At 37.6% G+C, this 26,097-nt stretch overlaps 1 protein-coding gene across 4 annotated transcripts; it reads right to left on the bottom strand.

The window, feature by feature from the left end:
* Positions 1–546: 546 nt before the first annotated feature.
* On the bottom strand, positions 547–24,215 carry hif1al (hypoxia inducible factor 1 subunit alpha, like). Of its 4 annotated transcripts, none has more exons than XM_028464779.1 (15): positions 24,060–24,215; positions 11,075–11,268; positions 10,751–10,902; positions 9,822–9,906; positions 9,576–9,691; positions 8,755–8,939; positions 8,559–8,665; positions 8,269–8,416; positions 7,442–7,644; positions 7,163–7,341; positions 6,560–6,670; positions 3,575–3,720; positions 3,301–3,385; positions 3,059–3,182; positions 547–1,692 (listed from the first exon to the last, which is right to left on the bottom strand). In XM_028464779.1, exons 1-15 carry the CDS (start codon positions 24,092–24,094, stop codon positions 1,637–1,639), a joined length of 1,926 nt encoding a protein of 641 aa, XP_028320580.1. In that variant the 5' UTR covers positions 24,095–24,215; the 3' UTR covers positions 547–1,636. The 4 variants fall into 4 exon arrangements, with proteins under 4 accessions (XP_028320580.1, XP_028320581.1, XP_028320578.1 ...); XM_028464780.1 differs by having other exon boundaries at positions 11,075–11,265; positions 24,060–24,211; XM_028464777.1 differs by lacking the exon at positions 24,060–24,215 and adding an exon at positions 15,174–15,631.
* Positions 24,216–26,097: the final 1,882 nt, after the last annotated feature.

Below are 26,097 nucleotides of genomic sequence, written 5' to 3'. Positions count from 1 at the left end.
AAATTTTTTCACCCATTTTTATGCCTTACTATAGCCTTTCCTCTATTTTTGGGTGTTTGAAAATTTATCACCCATTTTACCTCCGTTTTTGTGTGTTTTCACCCATTTTTATCCCGTACCTTCGATTTGAAGTGTTTTTGCCTGTTTTTATACCTTACTATAGCCTTACTGTACTCTAGCTGCAATACAAATGGATTTTTGCATTTCTAGGCTCATTGGTGTTGTCTCAGACACAATAGTTGATATTAAGTAGGATTAGAGAACAATACAAGATGAAGAGCTTTTTGGTTCAGCAAATATCTACACCTACCTATTACAGCAATATTTTTGGCTACTTACAACGTATACTATTTATTTTATTTTTTCAGATAAGACTATATAGTTATACATAGAAATGGAACATATTTTTAAAAAATTCTGAAATAATGCTATAATAGGCAAAAAAATCTGCTGCAACAGCTTAATTTCCTGAAAAGGCTGATTTAACTATAGCCATTTCCATATCTATGTCTATATGTAGATGTGCAAACACAGAGTGAAGTCATATTGTTGTGTATCTGTTGATTTTATTCACGTGAATGAATGACACACACAGAACAAACAGTATAAGATAACAACTGTTTTCCAGCTCCAGTTTAATGCGTCCCAGCTGATTGGCTCCCGGCTGGTTCTTGTGCGTTTCGGTAACAAAAGCTGAGCGGAGAAAAACATTTTTCATTGATCGTCAGCGTGCGCCGGTAAAAAGGCACAGACCTAACAATGTTTGTTAGCTACAGCTTCAAAATCACGAGAACTCTGCTCCCTTAAAAACATCACCACCATCACGACCACCGCTCCAGCATCAAAAGTAACCATTGAATCATCATCATCATCATCATCATCATCACGTGTGGCTTCAGTTTATCATCATACAGAATATCAAGTTAAAAGTCACATGCCACTAACTTTAGTTTCACTACAATGATGGCTTTAGTATTTCAGATACACACATTTAAAAACAATCAGATTACCAAGACATTTTGGAAACTTTTAGATTAAAAAGCTCTGATCAGCTCAAAAAAGGGGGGGGGGGTGGGGGCATGGATAACTAATCATTATCATCATAATCATCATCATCATCATCACTGGCGGACCATTTGCTGACTCAACATTCATCAGAAAACTTTCAGGCATGAGAAAAAACTGTGAATATAAAAAAAAGTAAATAAAAATATGCCACTGATTTCACCAGCTTATCTGTGGGTTTGTGTCTCTGACGAGTAACTTCTTCACATCGGGGGAAAAAAAAACGGTTAGTTAGTTAGTATCCATACTCGACGGTTACGGCAGATAAATGCGATACAAAGTTGCGATTAATGTGATTCTAGCTGCACAGAAGACATCGGCTCTTTTAACGATGCGTAAAGATAGACGAACAAACAGCACCCCCTGCTGTTTCTATCAGGTACTGACATTAAGCTACAGATGACGTCGAACCGCACAAAATCACACACACGAAACGAGCTGTGTGCGCGTGTGCGTTGTCGTTCAGTGTGCGTTGTAGTTGAAATGCGTGATCGTTAACTGCTGTCCGTTGGAAGGGCGGTCATGTGACGATGAGACCACCCCCCACCCCAAGTGGCGAGGAGGCGGGGCGTCAGGTGAGAGGAGAGAGGTATGGAGGGCGAGCAATGAAGAGGTCCTTTATCAGAGCTGAGAGAGAGAGAGAGAGAGAGAGAGAGAGAGAGGATTTTTGTATTAAAAATTAATCAATTTCACACAAAACACATTATATCTTTGTTATCTATCCAATAAATAAAATGCATCTAATTTACACTTTATTTAAAATACTTTTACACTGTTTATTAGAGACTTTCTCATTTTTGTATTCAGTTATATTAAACCACTGTAGATGCACAATTTGACCACCAGAGGGCGACATGTCACACAAACCTGTTGTGCCCAGTTCAGGTTGAACCTGATTGTTGTCAGTGTTTCACTAACATTAGCATTGACATTTGCATTAAAACTGCATCAGCAATAGCAGTGACATTAGCATCGGAATTAGCCTTAAGATTAACATTAATGTTAGCAATAACAATGACATTAGCATTAACCAAACCATTAGCCTTATAATTAGAAATAACATTGAACTGTTCACAAAAGCATTGATTTAAATATTAGCATTGACATTAGCATAATAACTGCCATCAGCATTGGTATTAGCATTGACATCAGCCTTATAATTAGCATTAATATTGATATTAGCATTCACATTAGTATTAACATTAGCACTCACATTAGCGTTGACATTAGCAATAAAACTGCTATCAGCATTGACATGAGCTTTGAAATTAGCCTAAAAATCAGCATTAATGCTAGAATTAACAATGACATTAACGTCAACAAAAGCGTTAGCCTTATAATTACAAATATTATTACCATTCACAAAAGCATTGATATAAATATTAGCATTAAAGTTAGCCTTAAGATTAGCATTATCAATGATATGAGCATTGATATTGACATTAGCAATGACATTGTCATTAAAACTGCTATTAGCATTGACAATGATATGAGCATTAAAATTAGCATTATTAATGATATTAGCATTCACATTCGCATTAGCCCTCACATTAGCATTGACAATGGCATTAAAACTGTTATCAGCTTTGGGATTAGCATTGACATTAATATTAGCATTGACAATAGCATTAAAACTGCTATTAGCATTGGTATTAGCATTGACAATGATAATAGCATTAAGAGTAGCATTATTAATGATATTAGCATTCACATTAGCAACTAGATTAGCATTAATGCTAGCATTAACAATTACATTAACATTAACAAAAGCATTAGCATTATAAATACAAATAACATTAAAACTGCTATCAGCATTGGAAATATCATTGACATTTGTTTTAGAATTGAAATTAGCCTTAAGCTTAGCATTAATGTTAGCATCAAAAGTAATATTACCATTCACAAAAGCCTTGACATAAATATTAGCATTGACATTATCATGAATTTTAGCATTACCAATAGGATTGATATTAGCATTAACAGAGGTAGATACCTGTGGTGTCGCACAGGCCCAGAACGCCTCCTAACACAGGGTCGCTGTCAGTCAGCAGTTGGCTGCGTCCATGCGTTCCCACGTCCAGGACCAGATCTGATTGGTCCACGTCCCCCAAACAGTCCTGCAGGAGGTCAGAGAGCAAACGTCAACACAACCCTAACACCACACATCCCAACCTGAGCCGTTTATTGTTTATCGTGATTTAAAAGTGACTCTCTGTGGTTATTCTTTAGGCTCACCAGTAGTTTGTGGGTGAGGAGAAACTCCTCCTTCATGGACGGAGAACCTTTTTTGGCCGGCAAACCTTCGTCCAACTCCAGAGTCCTGAAGAAAAATTGAGAAAGATGGAGAATAAGCACAAAATTAAATATTTGAAGAAAGGGAGACATTTTTCAATTACAATTTACTTTTATTTTTTAATTTCATAAAATAAAACTATTGTGACATTTATTTGAATATGGATTTTAATTAATGTAATAGAAATAATAATATAATAAATAAATTGATTCTCACCTCTTCCTGCTGATGGGGATGGAGGGCTGCTCTGAGGACAATTGGTCACCCTCTTCAGGCAAAGCACCGCTGAGGATGGTGAGCTGGAAGTCGTCGTCCATGGAGATGTACGGAGCCAACATGTCCAGATCCACCTCCTCCATGTTCTGAGGACGGACAAAGAACAACACCGAGATATTTAATCACCTGTGAGCGTGTGTGTGTAAAACCTCAAATCATCAGGGCGATACCGTAGCTCTCTTACCTCACACACACACACTATTGAAACACTCTCATATAAACAACTGAAACATTATTTGCTCACACACACTAGTGAAATGCTCTGGTAATGAACTGTAAACTATACATTTATGTTTAACAGAAACACTCACATAAATAACAAAAAAATGTTTTGCTCACACATGCACGCACGCACCACTGAAATTATGTACAGTAAACTACAACAGTCCAGCAGTGATGATAAAAAATCACTAGTGTGTGAGTCTTTCACTAGTGTTTGTTTCACTAGTGTGTATGAAGAGTGTTTCACTAGTGTTTATGAGTGTTTCACTAGTGTTTGAGTGTTTCACTAGTGTGTATGGAGTGTTTCACTAGTGTTTATGAGTGTTTCACTAGTGTTTGAGTGTTTCACTAGTGTGTATGACTGTTTCACTAGTGTGTATGACTGTTTCACTAGTGTGTATGAGTGTTTCACTAGTGTGTATGGGAGCATTTCACTAGTGTGAATAAGTTTCACTAGTGTATATAAGTGTTTCACTGGTGTGTATGAGAGTGTTTCACTAGTGTGAATAAGTTTCACTACTATGTATGAGAGTGTTTCACTAGTGTGAATAAATTTCACTTGGGTGAATAAGTTTCAGTAGTGTGTATATGATTCACTAGTGTGAATAAGTTTCACTAGTGTGTATGAGTGATTCACTAGTGTGAATAAGTTTCACTAGTGTGTATGAGAGTGTTTCACTAGTGTGTATAAGTTTCACTAGTGTGTATGAGAGTGTTTCACTAGTGTGAATAAGTTTCACTAGTGTGAATAAGTTTCACTAGTGTGTATGAGAGTGTTTCACGAGTGTGAATAAGTTTCACTAGTGTAAATAAGCTTCACTAGTGTGAATAAATTTCACTAGTGTGAATACATTTCAGTAGTGTGTTTCACAAGTGTGTATGAGTGTTTCACTAGTGTGTATGAATGTTTCACTAGTGTGTATGAGTGATTCACTAGTGAACAAATTTCACTCGTGAGTATGAGTGTTTCACTAGTGTGAATAAGTTTCACTAGCGTGTATGAGAGTGATTCACGAGTGTGAATAAGTTTCACTAGTGTGTATGAGTGATTCACGAGTGTGAATAAGTTTCACGAGTGTGAATAAGTTTCACTAGTGTAAATAAGCTTCACTAGTGTAAATAAGCTTCACTAGTGTGAATACATTTCAGTAGTGTGTTTCACAAGTGTGTATGAGTGTTTCACTAGTGTGTATGAATGTTTCACTAGTGTGTATGAGCGATTCACTAGTGTGAACAAATTTCACTCGTGAATATGAGTGTTTCACTAGTGTGAATAGGATTCACTAGTGTGAATGCGTGATTCACTAGTGTGAATAAGTTTCACTGGTGTGTATGAGTGATTCACGAGTGTGAATAAGTTTCACTAGTGTGAATAAGTTTCACTGTGTATGAGAGTGTTTCACTAGTGTGAATAAGTTTCACTAGTGTGTATGAGAGTGTTTCACGAGTGTGAATGAGTGTTTCACTAGTGTGAATAAGTTTCACTCGTGTGTATGAGAGTGTTTCACGAGTGTGAATAGGATTCACTAGTGTGAATAAGTTTCACTAGTGTGTATGAGAGTGTTTCACGAGTGTGAATGAGTGTTTCACTAGTGTGAATAAGTTTCACTAGTGTGTATGAGAGTGTTTCACGAGTGTGAATGAGTGTTTCACTAGTGTGAATAAGTTTCACTAGTGTGTACGAGAGTGATTCACGAGTGTGAATAAGTTTCACTAGTGTGTATGAGAGTGATTCACGAGTGTGAATAAGTTTCACTAGTGTGAATGAGTGTTTCACTAGTGTGAATACGTTTCACTCGTGTGTATGAGAGTGTTTCACTAGTGTGAATAGGATTCACTAGTGTGAATATGTTTCACTAGTGTGTATGAGTGATTCACGAGTGTTAATAAGTTTCACTAGTGTGTATGAGAGTGTTTCACGAGTGTGAATACGTTTCACTAGTGTGAATAAGTTTCACTGTGTATGAGTGTTTCACTAGTCTGAATGAGTGTTTCACTAGTGTGAATATGATTCACTAGTGTGAATAAGTTTCACTAGTGTGTATGAGAGTGTTTCACGAGTGTGAATACGTTTCACTAGTGTGAATAAGTTTCACTGTGTATGAGTGTTTCACTAGTCTGAATGAGTGTTTCACTAGTGTGAATATGATTCACTAGTGTGAATAAGTTTCACTAGTGTGTATGAGAGTGTTTCACGAGTGTGAATAGAATTCACGAGTGTGAATAAGTTTCACTAGTGTGTATGAGAGTGTTTCACGAGTGTGAATAAGTTTCACTAGTGTGTATGAGTGTTTCACTAGTGTGAATAAGTTTCACTCGTGTTATACTGTTATAATTTGTTTACATGTTGCATTTGCTTACATTGAAAAATAAAGCACATGTTTTGAAACATTTCTTTTCATGTTTGAGTCCAACAACACACATAGTTAAGTAGGCAAGTAATTATAAGAAACTGCATTTTAAGGTGCTTAAAAAAACATAAAACATTATTTACTGTAACCTGAAAATAAATGAGGACGTCCCTCTGAAAGCACACAGACAGACACAAAAACAGACAGAAGAGACAGACACAGGCCTTTAGCTAGCTAATGATTAAATTAAACTGCAGAGCGACGCGTTCCCTTGACGCAGAACTGTTGTTGATCAACCTCTGTGTACGGAGTAGCTCCAGACGCAGTAGCATGATTCAGACTCTAGGCTGACCTGCTGGACTTCCTCCTCCTTCTTCTGAGCTTCTTCAGGCCAGAACGCGAAGAACTTCTCCACCTCTCTGGTGTCCATCTTCACTTCGTCCTCCTCTTCCTCAGCGGTACGCTGAAGAGTAAATAAACACAATTTCACTGATTATTTAATATTCGTTTACTGTATATTCACATATTGATTTTTAATATTAACATATATATATACATAAAACATAATAATTAATAAATAATAATATTAAATGAATAAATTCTATAATTACTATAAAAATACACTTTTGTATGGAATACAATTGTAAAAAAAACACATGTTGATGTGAACTGTTTTGTCCCACTCCCTTTTGAGCTGTGTATCTATTTATTTATGTAAATACATATCATGTCATTAGCCCTGTAGGCTACAAAAGGAAACATGCATGTACACATACTACTAAAGCTCGTGTGTGTTTTATTTTATTATTAAATATAATAGATTACATAATAAAATTAATTCAATACAACTTGATAATATTATTTTAAGCATATTATTAATCGTTAATTTCCTACTATATCATAAATAGTTTATAGGAGGAAACCGTGTGAAGAGGATTGCAGGTTCTCCTCTTACCAGTGCGGGCTTCGGCGAGCAGTCTGGTGAAGATGGTGCGGATGATGAAGGTGGCATGTCTGGGTTAAAGATGGGGCCCAGCAGCTGCCTCAGCTGTGGGCTGCACAGGTCCTGAGGGCGCGCGGTCCCGCAGTCGTCATCATCTGACGGGCTGCAGAACGATAGCTCCACCCGACCCTCTGCCAACAAGATCACAAACATCATCATCGTCACCTCAAGGACCCACACCACGGCTTTAGAATCACAGAAATGTCTGATTCCGTCCTTTGTCTGTCTCACCTGAGCTCAGTGGGATGACGGTGTCTCCAGCTTCAGGCGCTAACTGCAGCAGCTCCTCTGGTTTCTCCTTCAGCTTTATGAAGAGTGATGCGGCGTTGTCCTCCTCATCATTGACGCAGGCCTTCAGTGGCAGCTGCTCAGCTTTAGGCTGACCACAGCGCGTCTGCTCCACGGAGAAAACCACGTCCTGCTGCTCCACCGAGCTGCAGAGAGACAGGGCGGAGGAGTTAAAGGAGGAGCTAAAGTAGGAACTAACAGAGGAATTAAAAATGGAGCCAAAGAATGAGCTAAAGAAAGAGATAACAGAGGTGCTAAAGGAGCAGCTAAAGAATGAGCTGAAGAAAGAGCTGAAGAAAGAGCTAACAAAGGTGCTAGGAGCAGCAAAAGAAGGAGCTAAAGAATGAGCTAACAGAGGAGCTAACAAAGGAGCTAAAGAAGATGCTAAATCAGGAGCGAACAGATGAGCTAAAGGAGGCGCCAAAGAAGAAGCTAACAGAGGAGCTAAAGAAAGAGCTAAAGGAGGAGCTAAAGAAAGAGTTAACAGAGGAGCTAATGGAGGAGCTAAAGGAGAACCAAACAGAGGAGCTAAAGAAGGAGCTAACAGAGGACCTACAAAGAAAAGAAGCTAACAGAGAAGCTAAGAAGGGAGCTAAAGAAAGAGCTAACAGAGGAGCTAAAGGAGGCGCTAAAAGAGCACCTAACGGAGGAGCCAAAGGAGGGGCTAAAGAAGGGGCTAAAGGAGGGGCTAACGGAGGAGATAAAGAAAGAACTAACAGAGGAGCTAAAGGAGGAGCTAAAGGAGAAAGAGAGCGATTAAATTAAATTACCTGAGGATGAAGTTAAGGCAGACGATGGCCTCGGCCTGAGACGTCTTGTTGTTGTAGAGGACGGTGGCTTGAGTCTCCGCCCACACGTAGCCACCACCGTTAGCCAGGAAGCGGTACTGGCTGGTGGTCACCTGACCTTTGGCCAGCACTGTGAAGAGAAAACACCAAGTTAGGACACTTTAATTTTTACTAATTTTAGTGATCATCAAAATAAAGTAATATGATCATTTTTTTTTCTTTAATCTTTATCTGATCCTTAACTTTAGTCCATTTCAAATAGTTTCACTCACGCATGTGCAGGCTTTTGTTGATGTGATCAGAATCGAGCGCATGGTGAAAGTTGAAGGCCGAGCATCCAATCAGATCCTCCGATCTGTATCCCACCAACTCCATCACTCTACAAACACGGAAGAGGAGAGAGGCGTTTGTTTTTCCTCCTCGCTCTGTTTCCCACTGTGTGCAGGAGGTCAAAGGTCGGCGCTGTACCTGCCCTCGCAGTGCGTGAAGCACAGGTCCATGCTGTGGCGGGTCAGGAAGGTGCTCATGTCCAGGGGAAACTCCACGCTGGACGGGTGCGGGATGGGCTCGCACAGGAGCGTCATGGTGGTAGCAGCAGGGGGCGCCACCGAGCTACCGCCGAATGAGCGGATGTGTCCGAAGCAGTGGAGCACCTGGAGACAGGAAGAGGAGGAAATGAAGGAAACACCACCAAAATAAAATTTAAATTGTAATAATTCTATTACAACAGACAATTCCATTCTACCAGATGAATTACCACTATACAAAAAAAAATTCTCTTTACAAAATAAAATGTAATGCGATTAAACAAAAAAAAATTCCACTATCCAAAATACATTTGCACTAAACAAAATAAAAAGAGAGAGCGAGAGAAACTAAACAAAATGAAATGCCAATTTACAAAATATACAAACACTTCAATTCTACAAAATAAAAAATTCCATTCTACAAAAAACACAGCCAAACAAAAAAGTAAATATAATAGTAATAGTATACAAAATGAAATTTCCCTTTGCAAAATAAAATGTCCCTTTACAAAATAAAATTCCACTACAGCAATTGAAATACCACTCCACAAAATTAAATTCCACTATCAAAACAAATTGCCACATACAAAGTAAAATGCCACTTTACAAAATAAAATAAAATTCTGTCTACAAAATAAATCTCCATTCTACAAAATATAATGCTACTAAACAAAAAAAAATTAAAGCACTGCCAAACAAAAAAAAAAAAAAATAAAATGCATCAGTACTAGTATGTAAATGTAGTGGTATCTGATGCAGAACCTTCCAAGTGGCAGCCTTGATGTTCACCGTGCGCCCCCTGCTGGTCAGCGTCGTCTTCATCCGGAGGAAAAAGTTCCTCTCGTTCGACTGCTTGGAGTGAGTTTTCTTACTCAGCCCTGAAAACACAACAGAGCTCAGAAATGTTACATGAACTCATCACTGCTCTTGTGATATGAATTCTGACTAAATCCTCACTGAATACTTCTGAGGACTTTTGTTTGTCTTTGGTGTGGCAGGGTTTCAGACCTGGGCGAGTAGTCAGAAGGTCTCGGAGCTCCTCCTGATCGCACGGGTGCACATAATCGTACACGCTTTGACCCAGAAGCTCCAGCTGTGGAAAAAACCCAACAGAAAACACTCCAGTGAGAGGCCAGTACGTGTTAGGGATGTGTGATATTAATCCATATCTGAGCGTCTCTACCAGGGTTGGGGTCAATTATAATGGTGTAATTTATAATTCATTACAATTATGGCGTAAATATAATTGTCATTTAAAAAAAAAATCTGTTGGTCTCATAATCGTAATTAAATTGTAATTGAGTTTAGAAAATTGACTTTGGGATTGGAATTGCAAATGAAAATCCGATAAAAATTGTCAATTATAATTTAACGCCAAACTAAGGAACCATGTTACAGTTCTATGTCCAGTTCTACACATATGTAGTTAAACAATTATTAAAATATCTTTCATATCAAGCTCTCCCACAATTTTCCAATAAAAAATAAATAAAATTGAGGCGTATACTGACACAAAAAAGGCTCAGACGCCCACACCAAAAATATTAAAACCTATATTTTCATTGATTAGGAAGACTGATAAAGTAACTAATAGATAGGAAAGAAACTAGATGATAGATATTTGTTTTTAGTGTGTTTTACAGCTGATTTAAGACCTAATATCACAGGGGTGTCAAACTCATTTTAGTTCAGGGGCCAAATACGAGCAGTTTGATCTCAAGTAACTTTAGTAACTAAGAACGTAATTGACTTTCTGAGTTTAAAAAATAATTGTAATTTAATTGTAATTGGAAAAAATGCTGGTCATGAGATCATAATTGAATAGTGATTTAAACATTGGTAATGAAAAATGTCATTTGTAGTAGAAAAATGTAATTGATCCTAACCCTAAAGTCACTTGGTAAAGTCTTTTGTTGAAACCTATTTGCGTGTCCTACCTGCGTGAGGCCAATCTGCTTGTTGACGTTCTCCGTCAGGTAGACCATGTCTCCCTCCTCGGTCAGCACCATGATGAAGCCGGCCAGCGCTTGAGGGTAGAAAGTGTCCATCGGATCTTCATCCTCCACCTTCTCGTCATCCTCCTCCAGACCTGAAAATAAAAAAAATTAAAAAAGACGTGGTGACGGAAACCCAGTACGACCACATCAAGAGTGGTTTGTAGATGATTTTAGCTCTTAAAAAGATTCTTCTGACTTGTATTTAATTTTATTTCTGTGCTCATTGATCGGACGTATGTCGGGAGCGTTTTCTCGGCTTCTTACCATATTGGAGAAGGTGGTGCATCCTCAGGTAGCTGAGGGCCACCCTCATGATGCCGGCCTTGTCCAGGTGGGTGGAGACCTTGCGAGGGAGCGGCAGCGTGTTGGCCAACTCGTAGAACACCTCCGTCTCCTGACCTCGCCTGCATCGAGCCGCATCGCGGGAACGGAGCTTCCTCTGCTCCGAACTGGTTCTGCTGTCATGAGAAGAAGAATCATGGTCACAAATAAAGAAAAAAGAAAGTAGGAAATAATTCAAGCTGAAGGGTTTGGAAGTAAACTAAGCACAATTTTAAAAAAAAAACTCAAAGAAAGTTTCTGCTTCACTCATTGTCACAAAACTCTCTCCAGCATCAAAACTCATTTTAGTTCAGGGGCCAAATACAGACCAGTTTGATCTCATGTGGGCCACAGATTTCAGGCAGGAATAAGAGCAATTTCAACATTAATGTACTCTAGATGCATTTCCAGGTATATAAATTATGCACAAAGCAAAGACCCTAAACTTAGATTATCTTACATTTCCTTAATAAAATGAACAATTGTTATCTAATTCAGGAGAATAATTTGAGGAAGTTTGCAGGATTTTGGAAAAAATTAACATTTTTTCATCAATTTGAGATTAAATAAATTACTGTAATCATGTGATAAAAGCATGGGAAATTTGTAGATTTACATCTGTGTATTTAAATTGGCTGATATATCTACAATGAAATTATTTTGTAATTTACACAACGATGCATGTTTTTTCTGTCATACTTTCTCCAGCGGGCCGAATTCAATTTGGGCCCCGGGCCTTAAGTTTGACACATGCTCTTCTACAGACTTTAAAACAAAGCAGCACATGTTGTGTCTCCTAATTTTAATATTGCTTTGATTGAGTTTGTCTGCTTTGAGTCATCCTTAAAGTGCCAGTTAAAAAGATTATAGTTTACTTTGTGCCTTGAACTTTTGTTACGCAACCCGTCCAAACTGCAAGTAAAGACTTGTACGCTCACAACGGCAAAACATTTAAAACTGACTGTTAAGTAATGTTAGCACTTTACATTCTGTTCTCATAGTTTTTATAATACTGTTAAATTTATTAATTTCTAGTACTTTTCTAGTCGGCAAAATGTGAAGAGAAAGCAGCACACCCACACTAACCACTAATGCTAGTAGCTAATGCTAGTAGCTAATGGTCACTTAGGTCTAAAAAAAAAATTCTACTCTCACTTTTTACCAGTTGTTCATGATTATCCAATAGGCACACTGTAAAGATCAGAGTTTGATCATATAAATCCTTAAATGGACAATTTAGCGAGGGGGGTATGTATTGATTTTTGCATTTTTCTTCCATTTTCAGCTTCCAATATCTCGTGAACTCCACCACATAGGAAACTGAAATTTGATATGATAATACAGCTCCATCTACTCTCTCAGAATATACAACAAGATCTGCTATACATCCTATTGGTGGACATGCCAACCCCTCGAAATTGGTAATAAGTTTGTTTGGGTCTGGAACATGTTTGGGTCTTCAGTAAAGAACTTAGCATATGTTTCAGCTCCCTGAAATTTGATCAGCTTTGAGCTATGAACATAGACTGTTCACATCACTAATGATTAGTCATATATGCATTGATTGTTGGGTGACAGCCTCTTAAAATCTGAAAAAATGCTTTTTTTAATCTATTTTTATTGGCTCATAACTGCATGTAAGAATGTTAGAAAAAAAAACCTGATTTATAGTATAAATGTTGCTCTTTCTTTGGATATACAAATACATTTTTTTCCATGGAATTCGTCTAGTTGCTTAGTGTTAAATGTCTGAACAAGTGGTTTGGACTTTTCTTTCACTTTCTCAGCTAAAACAGAAAGACTGCGAATACGTGACAGGAAGAGAAATGAGGTCAGATACACAAAAAAGTGGAACACTTAATGAGAAAAAAACCATAAATCAAACCCATGACAGAGATAAACTTTGTGTTGGAAGGACAAAAAAAGGAAAAAAGAAATGCATCTGGGAACATTGGGAAAGTTTGGGCCAGAAAACAAGAACCTTTAAAATAAATAAAAATCTTTCACTGTGTAACAACCTAAAACAAATACGTGACGTTTCTCTCGATCCTTCAATCGTGAGTGTGCAAATTTCAGCTCAAAGAACATTCCGGCATTCTTATTGAAAAGCAAAACATCAACACGCTGAATAACAAGTGACTGGAACAGTCTGTTCAACCACAACCACATGCAACGTCACCGTCAATAATGTTTTATGTACTGGGAAACCTTCCAGTCCCCCCCCTCCCCCCCCCGCACCCGGCCCGCACACCGCCTCCACAGCTTCCTTTCAAGGCTAAGCGCTAAGTTCAAAGCCTGCCTTGGCTTTGTTTTGCACAAATCAGATGAAAATGCATCACTCTTTGATTGTATTTGCTCCACTTTTATGTTTGGATTAAAAAGAATCAGACATTTCACAGCTCTGAACATTCCTTTCCTTCTATTAAACAGACAAATAAAACAAAGACGTGTTGCAACAACACTTGTCCGTTATCCACAAAGTACATTGTTTGGCCCACGTTGAGGGCGTGGAGCCAAAGCTAAAGAATCCGTACACTGTGTATCTGCGCTTAATCCGTCCTCCTCTCCTCTGTGATTATTTATGCAGGTCAAAAGCGGCTGGAAGAGGATCAAAACAAACTCCAAGGAACTGCCTGACTTTTATTCAGAGTTTTAGAAAAAGGACATGGGTACTGTGTGTGTATGCGTGTGTGTGTGTGTGTGTGTGTGTGTGTCGTACGTGTGCACAACAGAAGCCAACGAGCCTGTGCGTATGGTGTCCGTCTACAGCTCTGATGATCCTCCACAGACGTAGTTTGGAACACCTCGAAGCTCCAAAATAAAACTGCAAGCCAGGATCGAGCTGACAGTGTACAGTTAGAAACTTTCAAAACATGTTGACTTAAAAAAAAAAAACTATTACAAGATTGTTTTTTTTTTTTTGGTCTATTCCGGTTTGGTTTTTGACTTTTCACACCAGGATCGTCCTGGACCCGCCTTGACGATGCGTCATCGGATCGTTTTACCACTTTAATTTGGCTTGGTTCCCCTTCGCACTGCATGTGGTAACTCCATATGGGCCGCGTGTGCCGTCTGAGTCACTCACGTAGGAGCCAAGACTGGATCACCACTGCAACCACAAACTGTGGTCAATAACTGCGATAGCCTTCAACTCGAGCTGAAAGGGCAAGAACAGCTGATAATTATATCACTTTAAGTTTGCTCAATTTCATTTACGGCGCACGAGAACTCATATTGTACGGCGTGGATAGGATTTTCCGCAGGGAAAAAGAAGAAAGAAGAACAGGGTGAAGGAAACGTCTCCCCGGAGCGTCACAGGCCGTCAAAAAACTGCTGCATCGTCTGCCCTAAAGATTCAAATAGTTACTTTTTCCGGTAACTTTCTTCAACTGCTGAATTCTTTTCGTTTTTTAACGTTCTGTGGTGGTGGTTTTTTTTTTTTTTAGAGCAGTGAATCTGATCGAAAAAACTCCGAAACAAACGCTGTAGGTTGCACTTCCCTGATCTGCTCTAGAGTTCATTTGTAGGTTGTTCACATCGTCTCAAACTAAGTGGATTTTCCAGACAAACTATTCCTAATGCTCAAAGATTTGTTGTTGTTAACCCAATAACTGAAATCCAGCAGCTAACATCTTCTAAGTTTGGAGAGACTCGATCAAACCATCTGCTACCATGCGTTAGGCCTGGGCATTATATCAAAACTCAAGATATATCAAGTTTTCTATTTTGGCGATAGATGACAATATTAAGTATTACGTTATTTATATTTTTATAGCTTATTTTGTATTAAAATACTTGTTTACTACAGAACTCACTCACACATGCTGTCCCATAGAGGAGAAAAAGCCGAAAGTGGCACATATTGTGCAGCTGTTCGTTAATAAATGTGCCTTTGTAACATTATGCATCAGCAAATTTAACCCAGAATTGTCTTTCTGGTAAGATTTTATTGAATTAAAAACATCATGATTTATATCGTATATTGGCATTTTGAGAAAAAAATATTGTGATATGAGTTTTGGTCCATATGGCCCAGCCCTACCTTGAGTTGAACATCTTGAACATGCCACGGCTGGTTTTAAGGATCATCATAGAAGACGGAAAGAAAAATCAAAAAGTTCCTCTCAGGTCTCTGTAGGCACATCTGTCGACTCGTCATGAGATTCTCATAGTTTGAGTAAAGCCAGCAGCACAAAGTAAAGCCCTGTGCTGTTGTCACGGCAACACGTGATGAGTCCACTTATCAGAGCCGATCTTGGAAGGAAGTTGCGGATGTCACGGAGGCTGAGAGTTAAACTGTGATAACTGTCGGCGTTGCATGGACTTGCTCTGCTTCAAATAAATTCCACCCAAAGTCAGACCTGGAAACGCCATCAGATTAGCTTATCCAGTTAAATAAATCTTCAAAGGATGGGAGTGACCTCGCTGTGAAAAACAAAGGGCCCTCGGAGGCATCCTAAAACTAGTTCCAGGGGCCAGGAGGTGATTGACGAAGAGAAGTGGAATATGCAAAAACAATCCTGTGACATTCACCAGCCCCTCCCCCCTCATCCTCCTCTTCCTCGCCAGCGCATCAGTTTGTAAACGAGCAGCTGAAGTTACACCCCGAGGGCTTGGGGGCGCCTAGGTTAACCTCATTGACCGGTTGAACCAGAGACTATTAAGTGCTGCTGCTGGGTGAAAACATCCAGCCGGGAGATAAACAGGTCCATATTAGTCCACACAGTGCAGGGCTGTAATGTTTGTGAATGTAAATAAAGACACGTACAAGTTCGCTTTTCCTCTTATCGCTGCGTGACTCTCCATCAACCCTCAAAATAAAAGTTTCATTGCACATGTTTCAGGATTTAAAAAAACATTAATCAAACTTGTTGATTTTAAATACATTATTGAAGCCTTAAAGGTGCAGGTAAGCGACTCTCAGATCCCTCTCTCCCCGCTGCTCTCTTGCCCTACCTCCAAACTTTCCAAAGTCCCTCCCTCAGAGGATCTAACAAGCTAACGTTAGTCCGACAGCAACATCACAGTAATATAACGCACTGTTTAAAAGCATATTACTACAGTGCTTCTCTCTCTCTATGTGCACACACCTCAACAACAGCAGCAACAACACAGTGTCACTTACAGCACTCACACGGAGGCTGCTGCGCAGGCAAACAACCCATGCACCGCAGAGTTCTAGTGTAACATCTAGAAATCAAACATAATATAAATCAAGCGGCAGTAATTACCTTTCAAGCAGAAAAGTTGCTAATTCCATCTTCTACTCCTGCAGACCATACACTGTAAAAAAGGACAGCACTACAGCCCGGGAAAGGGGCGGGGACTGTGAGCAACAGCTGTTATCATTTGTTAAATATTTTATACTTGGTGTTGTTCTACCTCACCTTTGTTAATTTCAATAAATGTTCCTTTAAAAAAAATTCAGACTTGTACCATTTGTTATCATCATTGTGTAATTTTTATGATGTAAATTGAGGGAGCAAACGTAGTATCGGCTCCAAATATCAGCTAGAGAAAATTGGCAGTCCGTATCGGTCATCGGCTAAGGCTGATCCCTATTAAAAATACTTCTTTTTTTCATTATTCTTTTTCAAATTAAAACACACAATCTTAAACTACTGTATTCATTCTATACTTTCACTTTGTCAAATATAAATGCAGTTATCAATCAGAGTTGGGGTCAATTATAATTGTAATTGCATGATTGGTAATTACAATTATGATGTAATTATAATTGTAATCTAAATTGAAAAAAACATGTTGCCGTTGTAATCATATTTTAATTGTAATTGAGTTCAGATTTAAAAATTCTATAAAAACTGTCATTTACAATGTAATTAAATGCAACATAGTGGAACCATGTTATAGTTCTATGGCTTACACTTGCGTAGTTAACAATTATTAAAATATGTTTAATATTATGTCCATTTTATCGTAAAAAAAAAAAATTGAAATCGAGGGGTACAATGACACAAATAAGGCTCAGACATTCACACCAAAAATATTAAAACCAATATTTTCATTGATTAGGAAGCCTAACAAGGTGACAAAGAGATAAGAAACAAATTAAATGATAGATAATATTTTTTTGTGTATTTTACAGATGATTTAAGACATGGGTTAAAACAAACCTCGATGATAACACAAGATGAATGTTAAGTTTCATGAGCTTATTTATTTAAAGGCTTATTTAATTTATTTGACTCCAACCCTGCTATTAATAATAATAATAAAAATAATAAAATGCAGTATAAAAATATCTGGGCAGACACAACGTGTCACTAATTCTGACTATTCTATTTGTAATACAATATAATAACAAGAGAGGTTTAAAATGTATAAATCCTCCTACAGGAACAACACGACACTGCCTTTACACAGCAGTTAGAATTCAGACAGTTTAAAGGTCACATAGTACGACCGTCCACGAGTGTCACATGTGAGTGTCAAAGCGTCACCTCACACATCGCCGCAGGCTCTGGTTTCTACTACAGCGACTGCTGTTTACAATCCGACGTGAAAGAACAGCAGCGCTGCTGTCAAACACAACGTCCCGTTCTCCCTACGATCAATAATACTAATAAATAAATAAGCAGAGTTAAGGAAGCACAACTGGGATTAAATCAAATACGTAACAATAGACAAACACATAAACTCATTAGAAAATCAAACACTGTATACATGAATAATGAAAAAACAAAGATTAAGAGCCTTGATAAAAAACATAACATTTTAAAAATGCAAATAAATGAACATATAGTACAACAATTGTATAAGATATTATAATAGAATATCAAAACTAAAAAGTAATTACAAGCTGAAAAAGTCTTTGCCACCTTCTTGATTGCTTACTTTTTTGCATGTTTTCCACACTTAAATGTTTCAGATCAAACAAATTTAAACATTAGTCAAAGATAAGTTTTATTAATGAGGTAGAAAAACTACATGGCCCTGTGTGAAAAAGTGTCTGCAGCCAGGACCTCTTGAATTTATCGGGGCAAAAACGGTTAACTTCATTAATAAGCTTATATTCTGCATGAACTCATCCTTTAGTACGTTCATCAGTTAAACCGTAAAAGTGGAGATGTCTATGATGAGTGCTGTAAACAACACGGCTGAAGAAGAAATGATCATCCCTTTCTCTCCCTTGTCACCGGCACGTGCACGCACACACACACACACACACACACACACACACACCACACACACACACACACAACACACACACACACCACACACACACACACACACACACACACACACACACACACCACACACACACACACACACACACACACACACACACACCACACACACACACACACACACACACACACGAACACACACACACACAGAGCAATATAAACAGTGAATAAAATTGGGTTGTGTGAGGTGTCATTAGAGACGGCTCGTCAAGACCCGCCTTACGTTGCTTCTGATTGGTTTATTATTGTGTGATGCCTGCTGTGGTTGGTTAAATTTAGGCACAAGGAGACATGGATTGGTTATCTCGGTCAGTCAATCGGAATTACTCGAGCTACGGCAAGCCGCGAGCATCAAAGTTCATTATCATGAAAAAAATACATAGAGTATTGAGTGGGGAAATATAAGCGTGAGAAATGTAAAGTGTGGCGTGTGGTGTGAGAATGTGTCAAATTGCGTTACTGTCACACTCAAAGCGTGAGGCTTGTTAGCTCTGACATTAGCCTAGCAATAGCATTAACCGAGCAATAACTGAGCATTAGCAATAAGGTTGAAAAGATTAAAAAAAAAGTTGAACTAGTTGAAAACATTTTTTTAAAGAAAGCTGAAATGGGTTGGAGGTAGAAGCTGAACATGTTAAAGGTTGAATGGTTTGAATCAGTTGAAGAATGGCTGAGGATGAAGGGGTTAAAATTTAAAAAAAAAAACACTAACTTCCAATATAAATGAATGGGAAAGAAAGTTTAAAAGTGACAACATAAATCTCTGGAACTTTCAGAAGTTTTTGACATGGGACGAGCGGTATGTAGGAGGAGAGTTAATGCAGATAACAATAGTGAGGATGCCTCCTGTATCCTCACTATTGTTACTTTTGATCTTTAATGCATTTTATTGGAGACATTTCTCTTCTTTCACTGTTCTTTGATTATCAATAATTCATCAACTCACTTTTCTGCCAGAATCAATGAATTCACTCTCATGCACACATTATACAGTATTTGTAGCCTAATTCATATAGTTTTCATTCTTTTTTTCACACACACGTGTCACTGGAGCAATGAAGTAAAGGAGTGACAAAAAACACCACAATGTTCCAGCGACTCCTCACAGGCGAATGAAGTGACTGCAGTCGCTACAGTCACGTTTGGTGTGAACGCACCTTTATACAAACCAGCGCAAGCAGAGCAGAGTAACACAAACCGCAGAAACAAACTAGTGCGGGCATTTAGGAAACAAAAACAAATGATAGAAATTCAAACATCTTCGTAACGATTCCGGAACCGGACGTGAGGAAGGAACAGTTCTCTGTGCCCAACCCTACCGCTTTCAGCACAAGGAGGACCCGGCGCTCAGCCTCAGCCGCTTCACTCCAACTGAGACGTTTTGCACTTCGCTCATAGGTTTTCACCTTTGTGCACAAATGCAAGTGAAATAAAGCCGTGTCACGTAGAGCAAACACCTCTTTGGTGTATGTAAATGAGATGATATAAAACAATGCAATGGGAGCATCTACAGAAAGTTTCATCACGACAATGACGTCAGTGATCGGATCGGCATTTGGAGACATTACAGCTGATCACATTAATTGCATAAAATGCAAAACATCGGCCGATCCGATCGGTGTAAAGCCTAGTATGAAGGCTTCATGTTGCTCTGCAGGAAACGCTGGCAACTGAAGATTCCTGTTCCTCTACAAAGTACACACATACACACAAGCAGACACACTCACACACAAAGCATGTGTTCAGTGGTGTCCTGGTGTGCCCTCGGCCAGTGGGGGAGGGGCGCCAGCTCTAGTCACAAGACCTCAAGGAGAAAAGAAGCAACTGGAAAATAGGGAGGGCTGCACACGCACACACTATTATAGAAGTTTCCATTACAGACGAAGGCAAAGACTGTCATGTTACGTAATATGGTGCGTCTCCCTGATATTAAGATATGTGTAAATGTGGGATACCCTCGCAAGTTATAATTACTTTCTCTCTTAATGATTTTTTTTTTTTTTGCAGATTTGTGGGTATAAGCTTTTTAAATGAGCTTTCTGTACATGTTGTTTTTTAAAATGTTGTATTCTACCATCATTTGGTTTCTTCTAGTACAGTGGTTCCAAACTGGGGTACTGAATATCTCTCAGAGGCACCACGGAAACATGCACACCGGACTTCTTTCTCATCCATCAATAATAATTGTAGCACAACTCTTTAAAATACACCAAAAGGTGAAGTTAAAATTCTACAACAGCAAAACATCAGAAATAAATGAATAAAACAAAGGACTTAAAATTGAAGGTTAAGTGGACGGGACACAGTAAAGAGTTTAGACGAGCCTGCTCTGCAGACCCAAATATAATGTATTAACATGATCTAAGGGTACATGTGATAAGAAATAAAGGCTAAAGGGAACATGGGGCAATAAAGTGTGGAAACACTGTTCTCATATATTCTGTATTTATAGATTATTTAACCCTGTTTGCGTTTTTCTTTTCTGTAACGCTGCTGGAAATATAATTTCCCTGACAGAGCCTTCCCAAGGATTTAATAACAGTATATCTAATCTAATCTAACTATGAAATTTTTATATTTCTTTCTGTATAAATATTGGGTTTTTATGTCCCCTGTATCCACTTCCACTAATAATTATCAGTGCTCGTTTCTATAAAAGAAAAATTGTCAAAAAGTGTCTGATTTGATAAAATAATTTGGTTTAAAAGAATAATAACAAACATAATGTTAAATATCATAACAATATGGTTATTTACATTTAGGGAAATTAATTTCAGATTTTCCATCCTGCAAAACAAAGCTTTTAAATGCTGCATTTAGAAAACATTTACATTTTAAGTTAAATATGAAAACAAAAGCACGAGCATTTGGAATCTGTCGCGAGGAAAAAGCAAAAAAAACAAAAAACAAAAAAAAAAAAAACAATAAGAGAAACTGAGAAACAACTAAACAACACAATGACCTCAAAGTGAGAAACAAATCAAACTAGAACATACTTCATTCCAATCAGCTGTACACCACACATCTATAAAATAACACACCCTGATTTAGAACAAAGAGGTCACATACAGGAAAGTGTTTTTCCACACACACACACACACACACACACACACACACACCCACCCCCTGGCCTCACGTTCTTCTTTTGGACTGGGTTGACCCTGGAACCAAACAACACACTAAGTGTATAACACCTGCGTTAAACACAATAACAACACGTACCTGAGGAGTTCAAAGTTCCCTCCGTAATCAACCAGCTGCATGTTTGAATTCGATCAATATTTTCTTGTACGACGTCAGATAAAAACGCTAGAAGGCCACTCGGCTGCATTAGCAACATTTTGCCGTAACTTTGGCGATACTCTCACCAATTTACCGATAAATCAAGATCTTTTTATGCACAATATGGGTTTGCAAACTGTACAATTCATCACTTCAGCACAACAGCTCTGTGATTTTACAGTGTAGTTGATAGATGGCTCACTGCACTATACTTGTATTGATCAGTATTATACTTGTACATTTGTATTATTTTGTTACTTTTTCCTGGGGGTGTGCATTGGTATTGAATCCCTATTTAATTAACCATATTTTATTAATTATGTACATTTTCTTCCTTTTCTATGCCTTAGTGTTTGTTCTTTTCATTCAACATTCTGGAGCATCTGTTAGAAAAAAGAAATTTACTTACGATTAATCATTACATCCCTAATAATAATAATAAGAGGCATTTCAGTAATAGTTCACGTAGAATCAGCGGTACCAATGATATATGATTGAGTATGTTAAGTTTTCTATTTTGGAGATATAAATAATTACAATATTGACTATATTGATATATCTATATATTTTTATAGCTAGTTTTATATTAAAATACACATTTTAGGAGTCGCTGCTTTTGATACTTCATAGAACAACATGAAAAGCTCAGTTAGATGGATTACTGAGTGCGTCCTAACCCAGACCTTCGCCAAAAACAAGCCATGCTACAGAACTCACTCACACGTGCTGTCTCAGAGAAGAAAAAGCCAAAAGTGGCACATACTGATCAGCTGTTTGTTAATAAATGAGCCTGTGAGGCCTTTTTCATCAGCACATTTAACCGAGATTTGTTTTTCTGGTCCGACTTTATTTAAATCAAAATATTGGAATTTATATCGACTATCGCTATTCTGAAATAATCATATTGAGATATGAGTTTTTTTGGGTCCATATCGCCCAGCCCTAATGACGATGTGAAGCTGCATAATCTAGGTCAATTAAACTAACTAAAGCTAAACTAAGCATTGCATAATATTATTATCACAGCCAAAAAATATCAAATTTAAGTTGCTGTGTTTTTCTATTTGAGTTAATTGTTGATGGTCAAAACATGGCGAGAAAGACAATAGTTAATATAGTAATAATCGTTGATTAATCGAATCGTGGCACCCTCGAATTGTGCGGTCCCTTATATGGCACTCCCCTAAAAGTAAGGCAGAACAAAGATAAAAAAAAAAAAACTTTAGCTTTACTTCACTAATTTTGGCAATAATTTGGCCAGTTATAAATTTCAAAATTTCCGTGCCAGCGACGCTCGCGCGCCACGCCCCCTATACAGTGACAAATTTCTAGTGAGAACCCTGATATAATAATATATAATAATCTGACTTTAATCAATATATCACAATAATCCACAGTAAACAACCCAAACAGTCCTAGTTATAACACTTCCAGAAACATGTAAACAATGAATCTATAAAGCAATAATTCTTATTACAGCCACACTTCTGTAGTAATAATAAACACAGCATATAGATAAATAAAAAGAGCAAAAACTGTGTGTTGTTGTCCTCAATAATCAATCAGTCACTTCGATTAATCAGTGTAAAAGGTTAAATACTCTAATATATATATATATATATATATATATATATATATATATATATATATATATATCTGAAAATGACCAATAAATGTGCTTCAAAGATACAAAAAACAAACTCACTACACCACTGATGCACTAAAGTAACAATCTGAAGTTTTTTTTAAAACGAGTCCAACAGAAAAATCATAGAATGATGACGTAAACAACCCCAAAGAGTCCCAGTTTTAACCCTTTCACAACATGTGAACCACTGCTCTTTGAAGCAATAATTTATGTTACACGTAGCTACACATTAGTCGTAATAATAAACACAACATATGGATAAATAGAGTTAAAATTATGTGGTACTGTCCTCAAAGGTAAAATGATGTAAAATAAACAACGTTAAAAAAAAATAAATAAATAAAAAAAAGCAGAAAATGACCAATAAATGTGCTTCAAATGTAGAAAAAAACAAACCAAGCTCCACCAGTAATGCACAGAAGGAACAATCTGACAATATATGTTTAACAGAAGTCCGACAGAAATGTCATAGATTTATCCAGTAAACAGCCCCAAAGACAGGAGATAATACTGAAAATAAACCGTGAGGCCAACAAAGCAGAACAAACACCCCAACATGTGCATTACAAGTCATCATCTTTCAGTTTCGAGCACAATTACAAGCTATTTGCTCCAAATGTCAGCATTTGATGCATAAAATCTGCATAAACAGTGTAAATGTGAAATATTGCGCCTGTTGTTTTTTTTTTTTCACCGTCTGCTGCTTTTTTACGGCTCATGAGGACTGACAGAAAATGCATTAATAAAAACGCGTTAAAAAAGCATCTTTAACCGTTGGTTAGTGTCTCACCGTTTCACCGGCACCGTCTCCTCCTTCGGGTCCATGTTTAGTCCGCACCAGCTCCAAACAATCTGTTTCTATCCGTTCGTTCCTGCGCAAATAAAACCGAGCCGTAAACAACGCGGAGCTTGCAAGATGAACGAAACTCTACGAAGCTTCCGCTGACAACCACAAAATAAAAGCGTTCGCGTCAACAACTGTTTTTGGAATGATCTATGTCGATTAACAGCAATCGTCTTCTTATTTATTAATCTCTTTTGTTTATTGTTTCTGTTTCCTTGGTATTATTACTATAGACGCTGACATTTTATATGCATTTGGCATGTAACTGCATATCCCTTATTTATTACACCTTAAAAAAAAAAAAAAAAACAGTTTAACTGTACAATTTAACTGCACTGAAGGGGATTGCACACCCACTTTTGTTGTACATTTTGTATAATGACAATAAAAAGAATCTACGTGGTTAATATGACATTTTATATAATTAATGTATATTAACTTTCCTAACATATCAGAATTGCCATGGTATGCACGTATATAGGCTACCTTGTAATTTTATTTTAAAAAAATGTCCATCCATATATATATATATATATATATATATATGTATATGTCCAACGTTGACAATCAAGAATTACATCAAATATGAAATCAAAACCACTTTTTATTATTCACTTAAAATGTAGAATAATTTTTCGAAATATTATTTTTTACGTGTTTAACTCGTGAAAAAAAAAACCTGTGATAATTAAAATTGAATTGTAAAAAATAAATAAAAAACTTTAATTTGTAAACCAAACTTAATGTCCAAAAATTATTTTTGTGCTCGCATATAGCAAAAACAAATGCTCAATTTTGTTTTGTTCCTTTGATTAAAACAACAGACTTGTCTTAGTTTGAAAGTTCGAATTATTTCCGATTTTTTAAGGTCACGTCACAGACACGCCCCCCTTCCCCCTCCCCCTCCCCCTTTCCATATAATGTCTATGCTCCCTTCGGCTCGATTTTTTCCTGTTTATATTTCTCGAGGTGACCTACATTCTTTCTTCTTCTGTGGTAAAACCAGTTTGACCACAGCGCCCTCCCTTGACTGTCCGAGAAATGACAAACCTACGGAAGATGATTAGGGACAATTTTAATAAAGAAAATAATTTTGGGCAGATCAAGATTAAAGTTGAAATTTCGAGAATAAAGTAGAAGGTTGCAATTTGCGGCATGCGCCGCGATCCGTTGAGGTCGAAAGAAAGAAGGATTAAGGATATTTTCGGTATAAATACAGCAACATTAAAACAAGGTAAATTCGCGACGCAACATTAGTCGCTTCATCAGTAGTGTAAAACTAGCCAGTCTCATCCAACACGTGGTGAATTCTGCGTGAGATTGTGCGTAATTTTCGTGTTTGTTACACAGTAGAATAGCATTGGAGCCGTTGTTTTTACGCTCGTCTTCAAGTGAACTAAACGATAAAACGAGAAGATGTGAAAACGTTGTCTGTAATTCATCGGTGAAATGGTCCACTTACTGCTTAAAATGCTAGAATCAGTGCTACACAGAACTTGAGTGAGACAGCAAGTGTCAAACTTAAGGCCGGGGGCCAAATCCGGCCCTTTAGCGCATTCAAATTTGGCCCCCCGCTCGAGAAAGTAAAAATGATTGAAAAAACATTTAAAACATTTAGTAAATTACCAATTCAAATGTAGATATTTAAGGTTATACAAAAATTCTACTATAATCCACAATAATTTGCAGAGCTCAGATTTCCACTTCTGACTGCAGCCATTTTTAATCTTACATTTTGAAAGAACTCTCAATTTTTCCAAATTCTAGCAAATTTTCCTCAATTTATTCCACAAAACTTCCCCAAATTTGCTTAATGAGGGAATATATAAGTGAAGATCCTGACGGGACTGATATACTCACATACTATTCATACGCAGCGCTCCTCATTGGCCAGTTAGGTGACGTGATAGGTGCACCACGTGACTTTAAAGTTCCGTCAGTTTTATTTTAGCTCATATTTATTTTTAGGCTACCCTGCTAACCC

The sequence above is a fragment of the Gouania willdenowi genome, chromosome 13 (assembly GCF_900634775.1).
Source record: "Gouania willdenowi chromosome 13, fGouWil2.1, whole genome shotgun sequence".
NCBI classification, from domain to species: domain Eukaryota; kingdom Metazoa; phylum Chordata; class Actinopteri; order Blenniiformes; family Gobiesocidae; genus Gouania; species Gouania willdenowi.
Note: the sequence above shows the minus strand (reverse complement) of the source record. Positions and strands in the feature narration are given on the sequence as shown.